This window comes from Lepisosteus oculatus, chromosome 9 (assembly GCF_040954835.1).
Source record: "Lepisosteus oculatus isolate fLepOcu1 chromosome 9, fLepOcu1.hap2, whole genome shotgun sequence".
In the NCBI taxonomy this organism is placed as follows: Eukaryota; Metazoa; Chordata; class Actinopteri; order Semionotiformes; family Lepisosteidae; genus Lepisosteus; species Lepisosteus oculatus.
In genome coordinates, this window is record NC_090704.1 from 32690109 (window position 1) to 32705646 (window position 15538).

General features: G+C 38.9%; 1 protein-coding gene across 4 annotated transcripts in view; it reads right to left on the minus strand.

The window, feature by feature from the left end:
• The window catches only part of pkd1b (polycystic kidney disease 1b), a 61837-nt gene extending 46309 nt beyond the window's left edge, over positions 1–15528 (minus strand). For 2 of the 4 annotated variants that reach the window (XM_015356092.2, XM_015356090.2), the window contains exons 1-6: positions 13653–15528; positions 12163–12800; positions 5301–5372; positions 4459–4628; positions 3582–3865; positions 2457–2832 (exon numbers count right to left, since the gene is read on the minus strand). In XM_015356092.2, the coding sequence (XP_015211578.2) occupies positions 2457–2832; positions 3582–3865; positions 4459–4628; positions 5301–5372; positions 12163–12740 (1480 nt within the window). In that variant the 5' untranslated portion in view covers positions 12741–12800; positions 13653–15528. Of the gene's footprint in view, positions 1–401; positions 1244–2456; positions 2833–3581; positions 3866–4458; positions 4629–5300; positions 5373–12162; positions 13065–13652 lie in introns of those variants that run through there. The other 2 variants (XM_015356091.2, XM_015356094.2) reach the window with 2 other exon arrangements.
• Positions 15529–15538: the final 10 nt, after the last annotated feature.

Sequence of the window (15538 nt, forward strand, 5' to 3'; positions counted from 1 at the left end):
ATATCTTAAGACAGATTGCCAAAAAATGGATTCTGAGGTGGACAAGATTATATGAATGTTTGAGACTGACGGTAGGTTAGATTTCTTTATATACAGATAGACTTAATGGACACACTTCCCAGCTCATTGTCTAAGGGTTTGTCTGGAAAAACTCCTAATCAGGCTAATTGAGAAAACTGGGTCAAACGGCTTCCATACACATAGACAATTCAAACGATGCCCTAAGCTTCAAATCCACTAGATCAATAGTTAAAGCTGTCCATTAAAATCACTGACTTTTTCAGCTTTATTCAAATATATTGGAAAGTTAGTGTATGTTGCAATGAAGAAAGTTTAATTATCAAAACACGGATGGAAAGTTTTTCTAGTCCTAATATTATATAAACTGATGTTGTAGTTACCTCCACCACCACTGGTATCCACCTCCATAATCAGAATCCAGAAAAAGCCAAGATAACTTGTCATGGTCATTTTTTCAAGACAATACAGTGGTTGTTACACCCCTCCCCCAAAAAGAAATCACAGAAAAAGTAAATTTAACAAAAAGTCTAGCACATAACTGTTCAAAACTGTTCAAATTTTACATTGCACATTTCATTCCTTGTGTATAAGCCACCATTGAATCTTGGTTGCCAGTTTAAGGATTTGAGGGTCCAATCTGTGAATTGTTCTAAGACATTCTTCAAGCTCATGACCCATCAGACATCCTGAAAAACAAACCGAATGCATATTCCTCTCCAGTTCCATTTTGTCCTGTATGATCCATGAGGCCACGTTAGTTTTCTTTGACTGTAGATTTTAACCCACTGGCTTTTGTCAGGTAAATCTGTTGTTCAAGTTAATTCATACATGGTTTTATGAAATACAGTTCTAAAAGTTTTGTTTCTTTCTGAGTGTGTCTTAAGGTTGGGTAGCGATATAATTTCTAATTGACTTTTCGATGAATATAAGTGGTAAGCAGTCCTTCAGCATCTCTTCATTGCTGCAAATACAGCTTCTCCTGAAATTAACCTTCCTTTTGTCTCTTCTTGTCTTACTTTCTTCATCCTTCCCCTTATTCTTCTGTGAAGCATCGGTCGCTGTTCTTTTCCCTGTTCTGCTCTGTCCTTTTTCTCAGCTCCCAGCCTCTATTCTCTCTCTATTTTGCTTCCCTCTCTCCTTCTGTGACCCATCAGCTCCAGGGAGTCTAGCCTTTGGAACCCATTTCTCCCTAAGACCCTGGGGATTTTTTCGGTTTGTTTCACAGTAGCAGTGGCAGTCTTCTTTTGTTCTTCCATTTCCTTGCTGTAAATCCCTCACTGAAAAGGCAGTTAAAGGCTTGTCCAGGTTCATGTTTTAAACCACCACCACTTTTTTTTCAGAAGAAAAAAACAAAAACCTTTGTGTGCCAGCGTCAAAGAGCACAGCTTTTCTTGTGCAAATTTTATAACTTAGGCAACCCAGTTCAATAGGAAGGGTATGTGTACAGGGCCTTTTGGATGAATAAAAGGTTCTGCAAAGATTTGGAATGCCAAAGGTTCACAGCAATTCATCCAATAATTCATGGGCATTTTGTCATTTTTATATCCAACTTAGGAACTAAATCCAACTCCCCAGTCTTTGTGCAATCCAATATTAAAATACTATATTCAAATTGATATGGTATGATGCTATAAGAGTCATTTGATTCATGGTAACTTCCCGTCAGAGGAATATGTTAAAGTCACCAGTTATTTCCCTCAGCTGAAGTCAAATAAAAGATTGTTGGATAGGGCTGGCCTTCACTGAATCAGTTTCGCAATATGTCAAATTGACTCCTTTGTTAACAACTCGTTTGGTTATTAAGTTAACAGACAAATCTTAATAGCATGTTGTAAAAAGACCAGATTAAGAAAGAAAATGCATAAAAAGGTTTTATGCACACCAAATATTTTATTAAGTGTGAATGGCAAAATTAGTATACTATGCTCTGAGCTTGTCTTTACCTTAATAGATGACACAGTCAAACTCAAAGTGCAGAGTGCAGAGTTAAAATATAAAAATAATTCCAATAATCATCTTTCAAGTTCTGTAGAGATGTAAATAGCATGCACCAACCCTCAAAAATGGAGCAAAGTAAAATAGAGCTACAATACTAGTTCCAGAAATGACATAGTTCTTGTTTAAAACTTCACTGGCTGGAAAGCACCTGACCTAAGGCAGATAGTTACTTGAACACAACTAATCAATAACTTCCCATGATCACCCCACCCAGTCCTGGTGGAGTGCAGCTAGCAGTACATTGCTTCTTTAAAGCCCCCAGTTACAGTGGATGTCAGACACAGCTCAGACACTGCCCTGTCTTTCATGCTTTGATAAAATGTACCACCCAGAAACCAGACTTTGTAAAACAAATACAGCTCCTAATTTTGTAGGTCTAGGTCAAATGTAGTATCTATTCATTTTTTAATTGCAAATAAATGGTCTTTGGATCTTACCAGTAGTTTCCTTGCCTCTTGTGTCTTTCACACTCCACATGGCAGACAGATCAGTGCCCCTGTCAATGTGGACCAAGAAATTCAAGGTGTTCAATGTTTCCGCCTGGAGTGGGTACTCCAGCTGTACCTGCCCCAGGGGCATCACAACTTTGACAAAGACACTGAGGGAGAGTTGATAGCCCCCCATCATTGCATGGACATCAACTTTGTAAGTGCCAGGGAGGGCATATTTATAGAGCACTCGCGTATTTGTTGTGTTGTAAGGTCGTGAGCCATCTCCAAATTCCCATTGGAAGACAGGAAGGGCAGCACTGACACTCAGCTCCACTGGTTGGTACACACTATGCCAGGGTGCAGTCACTATCTCCAGGCTCACCTGCAGAAACACAGAAACTTCCTAGATATAGAGAATGAGCATAAAGATATTTTAAATAACGTATTCTACTGTGCTTGTGTTATTGCTTTGGGAGACTACACAAGAGGATTTAAATACAGGAATTAGAATCAAGACAACCTGTTGACAAATTAAGACATTTGCATAAAACATGCAAAGAACAGTAACAGCATCGTTTTACACTGAGACCATCTACCCTGATCTACCCTGAGGGTTGGGCCTGGTCGGTAATGGGATAAAAGACCTCTAATGAAAACCAGGTTACTGCTGTAAATGGTGTTTGTGGACCAGTAAGTGTCGCTCTTCACCAGAATTTCCAAACTTATATGTGTGTATGGTGACCAGTGTTGCCTTTGGTAGGAGGTGCCATCCTTCAGATGAGCCTGTAAACTGAGATTCTTAACTCACTTAAATCAGTAAATGTATGCAATCTGGCCTAGTTTATGTCCCCCTAATTCAAATGTCAATGCACATAATGCCTCAGAAGTATGTGCTTAGAAATAGAGAGGGTGCAACCTGGAATCCTGAGATTCTCCATAGTACAAAGTTACAGGCTTTCTGCTTAAACAATTGATGCAACACATAGTGATGTTTATTTACACTGACATCATTTCAACAGGCCGCTAAAGTGACAGACATTTTAGATGTGTTGAATCTTCTAAATAAATGTCCAGAAGTAAAACGAACAAAAAGTCATCTTGAAAAACCTGGCTATAGCCATTCCAACTCACCAGGACAGGGAAGGCTGTGTGGATGATGGTGCGGCCGCAGACCACGGTCTGCACGATGTTGGAGCACACACCACTGCAGGCCTGGGCCTGCACAGACGCCGGAGGAGCCAGGGTGCCGCACAGGCAGTGACGGGCAGGGTCTAGAGCATAGTGCGAGTAGCCACGGTGACGGCACAGGGCCTCACAGGATTTCTTATCGCGCACCTGGGGCTCGCAGCGTAAGTAGAGAAGAACAGCATCTGACAGGGAGTGGGGGTTCGGCACACAGGAGACAAAGCTGTCAGCTGGAAGGGATAAGAGACACATTGCACCACAATAAAAAAAAGACCAAGGCTTTTTTTTTATTTAGTTACAGTATATGGTTAAGGTGGTTGTTTATGAACATTATCATGTCTCTCATTACATTAACGTCTCCCATAATTTGTCTTGTAAATAGTAAGATTGTGCTGTTTTTTTTTTTAACTCAGGCATGAATTAGCAGCGGTTTTCTTCAGTTTTTCATTCTACTCAGGTCCAAACTACATAATGGGCCCAGCTGGATGCATTTAAGAAATTTCCTGGGATCCGTAGGTGTTTTAGATAATGAGGAGACCTACTGTAAAAGCTCTCCAGCACTGTGGTCTGCCTGGACTGGAGTTGTGCACTTTGTCATTCAGGTGAGATGAAATAATTACTGGAGGAAGTATGGCTTTCCCACACCACTAGGAAATGTGATCTTTAACCACTCTTCATTGAATGATGGACCTGTTTGCTAATCCAGACCACATTCTTTCCTAATTTTGGCTCATCGGAAGCCTGCACATTTCCATTCCTGCACCTCAGCACAGTGGATAGCAGGACACAACATGGTGAATACTGCCAACAGAGAAACACTGACCGCAGGGGGAAACTGCAGAGTCCAGCATATTGACTAGCACGTCAAACGCACTGGAGGGCTGGCTGCACCTGACATCTTCACTGTCCAGCACAGTCAGGGAGCCCTGAGCTAGCCAATCTTTGAGCCAGGCCAAAGAGCAGTCATACTTGTAGCTGTTGAATCCAAACTTTCTGCATAATGATAACACATAAAGATTGATTATGTATTGACACTAGAAAAATAAATTACACTAGGGTGTTTAAACAGCTGTGTGTTTTAGTCTTTGTTTGTCTGGACCCCCCTATTTTAAAGATTCCTTTTCTGACAGCCAGGGGTATACTATACTAGTACAGCCATACTATACACACTATGTAAAAAGGTTAAAAGGACATTAATTTTAAAACAAATATTTCTCCACTCTGTGGGCACTTCACGCAATAATTCAAAATCTAAGAACAAAACCCAAAGACATGAGAACACTATGAGATAGTGAATTTTAGGCTAAAAACAGGCGATGCACATTTACTGTATGCTATGCATTGTAGAGGTTGCTGAAGCAGAAGCACAAGGAGTCTGGATTCAATAATAAATGAAAAGCAATGCATTATCGGCAATAACTACATGTCAGTTTTACTGAAGGGTTTGCAGGGCAGTAGCTTATAATTTGCTGATTTTTAAAAAACTTGCTTATCATTAATTGCACAAAATAATCAAATCACTGTACTATAAACCTGCACTTCTGCTTAAGTTCACTTAACATAAATTCACTGGTGGAGTTTAAATCTGTTACTAAATGACCTTTTGTAGCAACAAAAATTGGAGAATCTCCTTACCTTTGTAGCCTACAGAAATCGGGTACTTACATTTTTTTGAGGTCCTTAAAGTCAGCAAAAGCGTCTGGTCTCAGATGTGTTATTCTATTCCTAGACAGATCTCTACAATAAAACATAGAATGCACAAAATACAGATCAATAACAGCGGTTAAGTAATAATGTATACCTTGTCAATTAAAATTACAGGTAAACCTGTTGATCTGTGTCTATTCAGGAAAAGTGTTAACAATCCTTGATATCTTGATTTTATGCTGACCACCTTTTTTTCTTGTTTATTTTAGGGTAAGGAAATACCTCAAGCATTAGGTAAAATGTGAGGCTTGAAGGAAAAGTCAGATGAGCTCTTTTTATTTTCCAGACAGAGCTCTGATGATAGTTATAAATCATAATCAAACTTGGATGAGACAAACATTTTTTTTAACAAAACACAACTACACAACGGAACAAGTAATAGGTTTATTCCGTGCTGAAAAAACGAAGAAAGAGAACACAACATTTCGGCCGTGGAGCCACCTGAACTACAACTATACAACACAGATTATACAATAACACATATGTGCAAGCCTATGCATTTTAGATGCCTATATTCTTAAAACCAATACAGAATTACCTGTAATCTGTAACACTATGAAACACCTAAAGAGGCCAAAAGGAAAAATAATAATAAACTTTAATTTTACATAGCACCTTTAAAGGTGGCTTCTCAAATTGCTTTACAGAACAACAACATATAAAATACACAGCACAAAATACATAATACAGTGTATACAAAATGAAAATACACAATGAGAGGAGATAGTAGATTGGGTTATGATTGGAGCTAAGGGGTATATAACAGAACCAGTTAAGTAAAAGGCCTTTAAAAACTAGAAGGTTTTGAGTCTAGACTTAAAGAGGTGAATCTCTGATATCTTTAGGGATAGAGTACCAGAGCTTTGGGGCATAACAGAAGAAAGCTCTGTCACCCATAGGGTGTAGACAGGCTTGGGGTACAGTAGGAGACCAGAATTAGAAGAACAAAAGTTGCAAGGTGGGAAGTAGGACAATAGTAGGTCAGACAGGTACTGAGGTGCCAAGCCATGCAGAGCCTTACTGGTGTACTGTAGGTGAGCATGAGGATTTTGAAGTCGACACGAAACCTGAAAGGAAGCCAGTGCAAGGATTCCAGGATAAGACTAATGTGATAACTTGCCTTGAACCTGCTCAGGATTCTGTCTGCCAAATTCTGGACATACTAAAGTTTGTTCAATGTGGATTTAGAAACCTCAGCAAGTAGTGTGTACTAGTGGACTAGTTTTTCAGCAGCACTTAGTGACAAAATAGGACGTAGCCTGTTAATATTTCTGAGATAAAATAATTATGTTTTGATGATATATGTGGATCAAACATGAAGCCTGAATCAAATATCACCCAAAGTTTTTCCATTTTGACTGAAGCTAAAATACAGTACATTACCATCCAGAGATAGTGTTACTGCATTGGCTTTACAAAGTTGAATTGGGGTGCTGATAAGCATGACTTCAGTTTTGTCAGTGTTAGATTTCATATGGATGAAGATTTGAGTATCATCGGCATAGAAATGATTCTTTAGGCCAAGCAACCTTAAAAGTTGAACAAGTGGGAACATGTAAATGCTAAAAAGTGAGGGGCCCAGTATCGAGCCTTGAGGAACACCAGACTTAATAAGTCCAGTTTCAGAGCTTAATCTGCCAAGAGAGACAAAGTGACAATGATCAGTGAGGTAAGACTTGAACCATCTAAGAGCAGTGTCAGAAATACTAAACACAGTCTCAAGAGGATAAAGTAAGACATCATGGTTAACAGTCTTTAAAGCATCTCTGATCAACCATACTGGAGGGGTTTGCAGAGGTTCTACAGTATTCAGGAGGTGATTTCACTGAATTGTAACAGCACGTTCTAAATTGTTTTACAAGGAAAAGTAAGTTGGAAATGGGGAAAATGGAAAATTGTTTAGATTATCTAGAGCCATTTTTTGGCAAAGGGGTAATAGCAGCAGTTCTGAAGGTCACTGGCACTACACCAGTGCTGAAGGATTGATTTATTATATTGACGACAATGGGGCAGAGAGTAATTAATTAATTACAGTTATATATCACTTTTCTGTACACTCCACTCAAAGCACTTTACAGTGTGAAGTAAAGTTGTGATGTGAAATAAAGTAAAAGTAAAGTAAATGTTGAATTGATTAAGCATGTTAATCCTGAAAATCAAAAATCAAAACTTTATGATATACTGAAGTCTCTGAAGAGACTGTTAAACCATAAAAGAATAAAAAGAATAAAAGAATAAAAAGATTCTACCATAAAAAGAATCCCCACTAGACAACAGTTTAGGTGCAGATGTGAGAAACTACTTCACTAGCTAAATTAAGGAGAAATCTTAAGGAAACCAGAACCTTAACCAAGATACTGAGATTAACAGACCTACTCTTACAGACAGTTCCATGAGATCTTTAATAACCAAGATGTCAGATCAATGCTTTAATGAAGAATGGCAACTCCTACAGTACAGTGCCCCCAATGACCATACTAGAGCTTTGATTAAGTTAATTCTCATCCAAAGTGAAGAGCGCTACCTAGTTGTCCATCATCACCACTTATAGCAGCTACCTGGTTTTCCTTAGATGTCTCCAGATCTGATGGCACTATAAAACATCTATCTTCCTCTGGGAAAAAGACTGACATCATCTAAAAAGGAAGCAAAATGTTTTTACCACCTTCCTTTTGCAAGATATAACAGGTGGAGACTCCTGGCAGTGTCACAATATCAAACTCTATATTAGTATTTTAATAAAAAAAGCCAGAAGTTGACATGCTGTAATTGTTTTGTATGTTGGAAGCATTTATTCCCAAAAATTTATACTCTGCAGAATATCTTTTCTCTTTGGTCTGAACAGACAGCATAGTAGAGATCAGAGTAGTAGGAGTCAAAGGATGTCAGACATACTCCACATTCCAAAGCAAAGATTTAACAGGGGTGACCTAAGACTCCCACCTTGCCCATCTGTATGGGAATCTAGGCAGCATAAACAGTGCAGAAACTAAATTAATGCTGATGCTTTTGAAGTCTGTTTGATTGCTAACTGTATGGTTTCACTGAACCCACATACCAAGTCACTTACACTTCTATCTTCTATTTAAATTAACAAGTCATTCTCTAAATGTTTCAGAGGATTGCTTGTTTCAAATTGGAAAATCATTTAAAAACCCAATGGAATTCTAGGCCGTGTGGGAATGTGTTAATAATGTGGTAGGAGAATTTTATTCCTGTTTTCACTGTAGCGATATGAAAGACCACCTTCATCTCTAGAAGGGCCAGGCGAAGAAGTGGGAAGGTAAGGAATTAATAGTAGGTGATTCTTCCATCAGACAAGTAACTCTTTTGTCTGACATGGACAGAGTTTATTACTTATATTGCAATAATGATGCAATATAGAAATCCAAAATAAACTATTGATACTTAAGTTAGTGCTATTGAAATTACAAATACAACTTCAAAAATATTCTAAAACACTACACGCTGAACAGAATAGATGGTATTATATTATTTATGGTTAGCCAATTTTATCTGTAAACTATGCTTCTGTAATTGATCCAGAATCATGCAGGCAAATAATTCATTACCAGGGAAGAAATCAATTTATTTTATATAGGTTTTGCTCAGTTGGTGTGTACCTTTATCAAAAGCAATTTACAGCCCTGAAATAAAACTGATGTAGGGGGTCTGTCTTTAAATGTCATTAAAACAAGCGTTTGGGGAGGTTGACCGAAAAATGCCAGGCAGCATTGCCACTATAGACATGGTCTCCACGGCAATGAGGCCTAATTAAACACCCACCCCTCCAGCCTCCATCACTGCACAGCATTCCTCTTTAACTACAGCTGTGGCTGAATGGGTCTGGAAAGGACTGGCTCACTACTTCACAAAGACAACAAAAAAAGCAATTAGTTGCCAAGGGAGAGTTCAAATGTCCAATGGTAAGCAAAAAAGACATCATGAGCCATCCTTCTGAAAACCAGTATAAACTAGATGTCACAATGGCTGATGTTGAAGTGGTAAAAACAACACACTCAAACTTTAAATTAAGATTAATAAAAATGTCAAAGCAAAGCCGTTTAACCATCTTTCCTAACTCTTCTAACTCAAGTGACGTTGTGCTGGCTGTGGAACTCTTAAAATTGGATTTATTTCTGTTAATAAAACAGTGTCTTATTTTCAAATGTTTAGGCACTTAAATTCATATTCAGACTTTAGTGACAAATACATTCTTAAAGAAATTTGTAATATTTTAAAATGATATTTGACATCTGTGGGTGGCACTGTGGTTCAGTGGTTAGTATTGCTGCCTTGCAGTGCTGTAGCCCTGGGTTCAATTCCTAGGGTGCTGTCTACATGGAGTTTGCATGTTCCCCCTGCATTTATGCGAGTTTCCTTCAGCTGTTTTGGTTTTCTCCCACAGTCCAAAGCCATACTGGAAGTTTAATTGGCTTCTGGGAAAATCGGCCTTGATATGGGTGCATATATGTTTGTATCTGTGTGTGCGCTGCAGTGAACTCTGCGCTGCGGTGTCTTTTCCAGGGTGTATCCTGCCTTGTGCTCAATGCTTCCTGGGAAAGACTCTGGGCCAAGCTGACCCTGGATTGTTTTAGATGTTATTGAAAGTTATATCTGTGTTTTTCAATGTAAGGACAGTAATCAATTTGCCAGTCTGTTACTACTTTCAAAATCTGTGTTAAAATTTGTATTACATTTCAATCACAAAAGCACCTGTTGTATTGGATGTTAGAGGGTTTTTTGTCTACTTGCTTCTTATTCATTGGCCTTTTCCTACAAATGTACAAAGCACATAGCTTGAGCATGCTCCACTAAAATCATACATCTGTTGTAGACACTTCCTTTTTCTTTGTTCTTAACGGACAAAGGTGTCCAGATTTATGATGATTCAAATCTTTGATGGGAGCCTGATAGTCCAGACAGCCATATTTGTTGAACTATAACTTGTTGAAATGGGAGAATTCTGCAGGCAAAACATGTACTGGTTTATGTATCAAAAGATGTTTTGTCAGAAAGCCTCATAGTTTTACTGTAATGCAGTAAATGAAACCACAATTATTTACCCTGAAACTTCAACCAATAGAAACATAAATATCAATTATACGCGGACAGGTCTCAGAGATGACAAACATAAAGGGAATATAATGGAATGCCATTATATTATATAGCAATATATATGACAATTCTATTCCACAAAGGAGATTTTATTGAAAGACTGGTAAAAGATCTAGAAATGTAATGAAATGCCTGTGATCACCCCTCAGGGAAATGTTTATTTACATGTTGCTTTTAAGAATTGCAAGTTTTTGGGGGGGCAGCACAGTGGCACATTGGTTTAGAATTGCTGCCTTGCAGTGCTGGGGCCCTATGTTCATTTCCAGACCTGTAGTGCTATCTCCATAGAGTTTGTACAGTATGTTCTGTGCTCATGTGGGATTCCTCCTGGATGCCTTGGTTCCAAACACTGTCCAAACACTTACTGGAAAGTTAATTGGCTTATGGGACAATTACCATGGTATGAGTGTATGTGTCTGTGTTTGTGTCTGTATGCCCTGTGATAGACTGGCATCACATCCAGGGTGTACCCTTCTAGCACCTGTTGCTTGCTGGGGTAGGCTCTGGCTCCCCCCGTGACAATGAATTAGAAGAAGTTGTTAGAAATTGCATAGATGAAAGAATGTTATAAGAAATTAAACTGGTAAAAAGTAACTGAACTGTGTTAGTTTTTCTCCCTCTCCTACTATTCATGTTACCCTTATATACAACATTAACTTTGTTAAGTTAACCTTAAAAAAGGCAGTTATTAAGGCCCAGGGCATTACTGAAGCACTCATGTAGATTAATTCCCTTCAGATGTGGTAGTTAATAACAGTTCAGCAGGTGGCTCCTACAGTATCTGTTTTTCTTATCTCCTGCCAAGTGTGGTATGACCCAGTCCTCCACCCTATTCCCAGAAAACACTGATTGTTTCTTTTTTTTTAACTTTGGCTGTTGAAGATGTGTGATAGTTGAGATTCAGTGTATAGAGAAGAAACCTGTTACAGACACAAGTCAAAGGCACCACAGGAAGACACCCAACTAACCAAATGTAGCTTCATCAGTAGCCTTCAAGAACAAGCACGCAAAACACACTAACCTTTATGGTGGGAGGGAAAAGTGCTTGGCCACTTTTATCAGTTTTTTACTATAGTTGCACAATTTTGCACTGATGCTTGAAAGAAACAGGAAATTTAGTACACCTGGTTTTCAAGCACAGCTCTATTTTTTGCTTTGAGTATGTTCAGGCTGCAGACGTGACATTTTGTGCACCTGCCTGGAGCTGCAGAGTAAAGCACATCTGTTCAGTATCTCTAAAGAAACAAAGGCTGAAGTCGACCAAATGTTAAGAAGGCAGCCAAACATACTGTACATGATGGTATCCCGAGACAAAGGTGCAACCTGTAAGAATTACTATATTTTTTATACTGCAATTTTTTTTAAAACAAACTCAATAAGAAGAAGTGCAAGATTTAGAAGCTGTAAAAAATCCAACTAAAACTAAGTTACAGCCCAGTGAGACACTTCATTAGGAATATTTTAGAATTTTACAGACAAAATATCATGCTTTCCTCTTATGATAAAGGGGACTGCTGTGATTTTTTTCTAACTTTATATTTCTAACTCGGATCTCTCCATAAAAACCATGGAGCCGAACCAAGGAGGACTCCTGAGAATCAGCCCTGATGTGTACGGAGTACCAGCATTCCCACGTTTTAGATCATAAGCAGTGTTTGGGCACTTTTCTCCCCGGCCCCCTGGAGAAGCAAGTATCACTTACAGTATCTCTGTGTGTAGGGGGCAGCTCCCTGCCCTAGGGACCTCAGTCAGACCCGCTCCAGAGCAGTTCACAGCCGTGTGGTTGCAGACACAATGCTGGGGACAGGGAAGGGCAGGCAGTATCTCTGATGGCCACAGTGTAATACCTGTGGGAGGGGGCTGCCTGTCTTGAGAGTGATCATGGGAGTCCATTTCCAACGACGGGGCATTTATTTTGCTTCTCTCAGGGGCACCATTTTTGTAGGCACACTTGGCATCACCCAGGATGCTGCGAATTAGTCGGGATCCTTGGTGCTTACTGTGCCACCTCCTCTGGGTCAGGCTGGTCCTGCCAACAAGAAAGTTTCCTTTTAATGACAAGGCTCTGTCCTCAGAGCTGCCTGAGTGCTCCCCGTGGTTCCTTAAGTTTCCCCAAGCTTTCCCACTTCTTGTCTCCCAGGGCAGTTCTGGAGGGCTGAGTTTCTCATCCTCTGTTGACTCCACATCCCCACTGTCAGGAAACTCTCTTTTGCCATCAGCCTGGCTTTTCATAGGGATCACTGCTGCTGCCAAAAACAGGGTACAGACCAACAGCTTCATCCTGGGACTCTCTGTTTGGATGAATCCAGTCTATGTTCCTTGGAATATTGGGAAGACAGCCTGAGAGGTAGGGAATATATTGTTAAGCATCATCTCCAGAATGCTGGACCCATCTCCCAGACAACAGCATGACTCACACTAGCAGGAATCTCAGTCCCTGAGCAGGACTTCCCCACTCAAGTGCTTAACGGGCTGGGGGTATTTTCTTACCACTCCTTGCAAGACAGTCATTTATTTTCATGCTTTCTACAGAACATTGGAAATACGCGGCAGCAGCGGATTTTTTCCCCCAAAAAAACAGCCACCCTATCTCTTTTGATATGTTTCAGCAAACTTTCAATGTCCAGGAAAGTCCCATTGCCTCTTCACTTTTCCTATCCCATTCAAAAGCGTTGTCATGACATCCTGCGAGTAGCCCAGCTCTTTGTGTCACAGAACTGATCGTCCATCACGACCGCCTGTTACCATAGCCGTCAGTCAAGAGGGCGAAAGCATTTCCAGAGCTGCAAACCTAGTAACGCTAAGCATTTTTTAAACGGTTTACTTAAAAAGAGAGACGAGGTTTCAGTATCTCAAAAATCAAATAAAAAATTAATGAATTGCCTGTCTTTTCAAAATTAAAACAATTGAAATCTCACAGTCACAAAAGACGTGTCTTGGCAGTAAAAATCAGTGAGCGCAGTTAAGTGTTTCAGGAATGTTAGACGAAAGGCGCTGAAAATCAAGAATAAAAAGTAGCTACATTAAATCTTATGTTTTACTGCTCAGCAAACTTCTACTATGCTCACATTGTTTAAATATTTTTGAACAAAACTAATTCAATGGTCCACCTAGGTAAAGATAAATTGGCAACTTCAGCATTTCAGCTGATTTTACTGACGTCCTCAAAACAAATTATGGAAACCGTCTTACCCCAACCGACGATGAGATGAATCTGGAATCGGCACTAATAAAAAAGCCATGGATTAGGATCTGAAAAACGACCTATCAAAACACCCTAATGGTTTCTGAAATCATTGATATCCCCTACATGCTCTATTGTCTAACGAAATGGCTCTCGTCATATACGAAATAACTCAAAAACTGATCCTGTTCCTGGTCTGCTTCTCAAGAAAATTGTACATTGGAAAATCTCTTCGTTTTCCATTCCTTTACAAAGTTTGCACAATTGACATAAACAGGAATATTATTTAAAATAAGAAAACATATAAAACATCAGAATTTTAAATTAATGTTATTTTAATAAAAATCGTTTAATCGCACAACTAGCAGTTCATAAAACTGATCCCTTCTTGTCCATCCGACATTCTCACGTACTAAGAGAAACGGTTGCTACTCTTTCTAGCTGATTTATTCAAAGACGCCACTCCAGGCACAGCACTCCCCAATGAAGTTCAATCTACAGAGGGGTTCATTAATTTAGAAAAACAGCGCTACCTTCTGGAAAAACTAAAGAACTTAATTGCATGAGTTCTGGAACATTAAGACTCATAATAATTTCCCATTGTTTTGTCTTTTATCTATTTAAACGTTTCTCTTTTTAATTTTTGCGACCTAAGCTTAAACGGAACACTTGTTTATATCTGTCGTTTGTGCCTATTAAAAGAATGAAATATAAATCAGTATTCAGGTGATTGTACAGACTTGACAAAAAACCTACTATTGGGAGTAAGCCTGGTTCAGGTTAATCAAGAACTAAAAATTAATCAGTTGATTCAACCCTCTTTAATGCAGATCTTTGCATATTGTATAGCATCATTTCTTGAGAGAGTACTATAAAGCCCAAGTTATTATCAAAACCAGGCTGCTCTCCCAGCCCCTGTGACACCCCAGCTTCAGTGACTGTGACTGTGATGCACTCATTAACCTTCAAAATATTACTGGATTAGTCATTTTTGCTGTTGCCCTCCAATCTTCTACTATGTCAATCCTAACCTCCAAATGTCATGCTGGAGGTTAAAATGTTTTCCCAAGTTCTAGTTGTGCACTTAATGTGCTTGTAAAATGTTGTCTTATTTCAAATAACTTAGCAAAAATGTCAATCTAATTTTGGTCCCTCATTTTTGACTCAAATCACTTCTTTTTGTAACAAGTCTGCTCCTGGACTAGCATGATGTCCTCAAAAACAAGCTACCAATCATTTCCATTTGGCCTTGAGAAGTCATTTTTCAGAATACAACATTATATTCTGCTAGATCAAGCCAGATGTTGGATTTTGGTCCTCCATCCCTGTGCATGCACCCCCAAACAGACACTAATAAAAATTGTTGTATACATACAATAGCTTGTTTCTTCTCACGTAACATACCATAGCAAATGAGCTACTATTATACTTAACATGAATAAAAACAATTCAGGACGTTTTCCCAAAATTAGAGGACTACAAAGCTTCATTCCTATTCAAACAGATCTTTCCAGTAATTACCCCATACCTGAATATAAAAAACAATCAGAAGTCTACAAATATTATAATGCATCTATCAAGTACAAGATATTCAAAGAAGTACAGGTGAACACATCAAATGCCAGAGATCACTGTATATTAATGTTGCTTTTACACAACACAATGAGTGAAAAACTTTATTTGTGATGTTTCCTCAGAAAATCTTTAAACTGCTAAGAAGACCTCAGATCTCAGGTTGAAAACATCCTAAAAGTCACTGCAAGGCATGTAGTATGTCAAGAGATGATTGGCACTATGTTGGTTGATCAGAGGAACCAGTTCTCAACCCAAATGAACAAAAAAATGTAAAGATATAATCAATGTCCCCAAAGCAAGTGCAAATATAACAAAAATC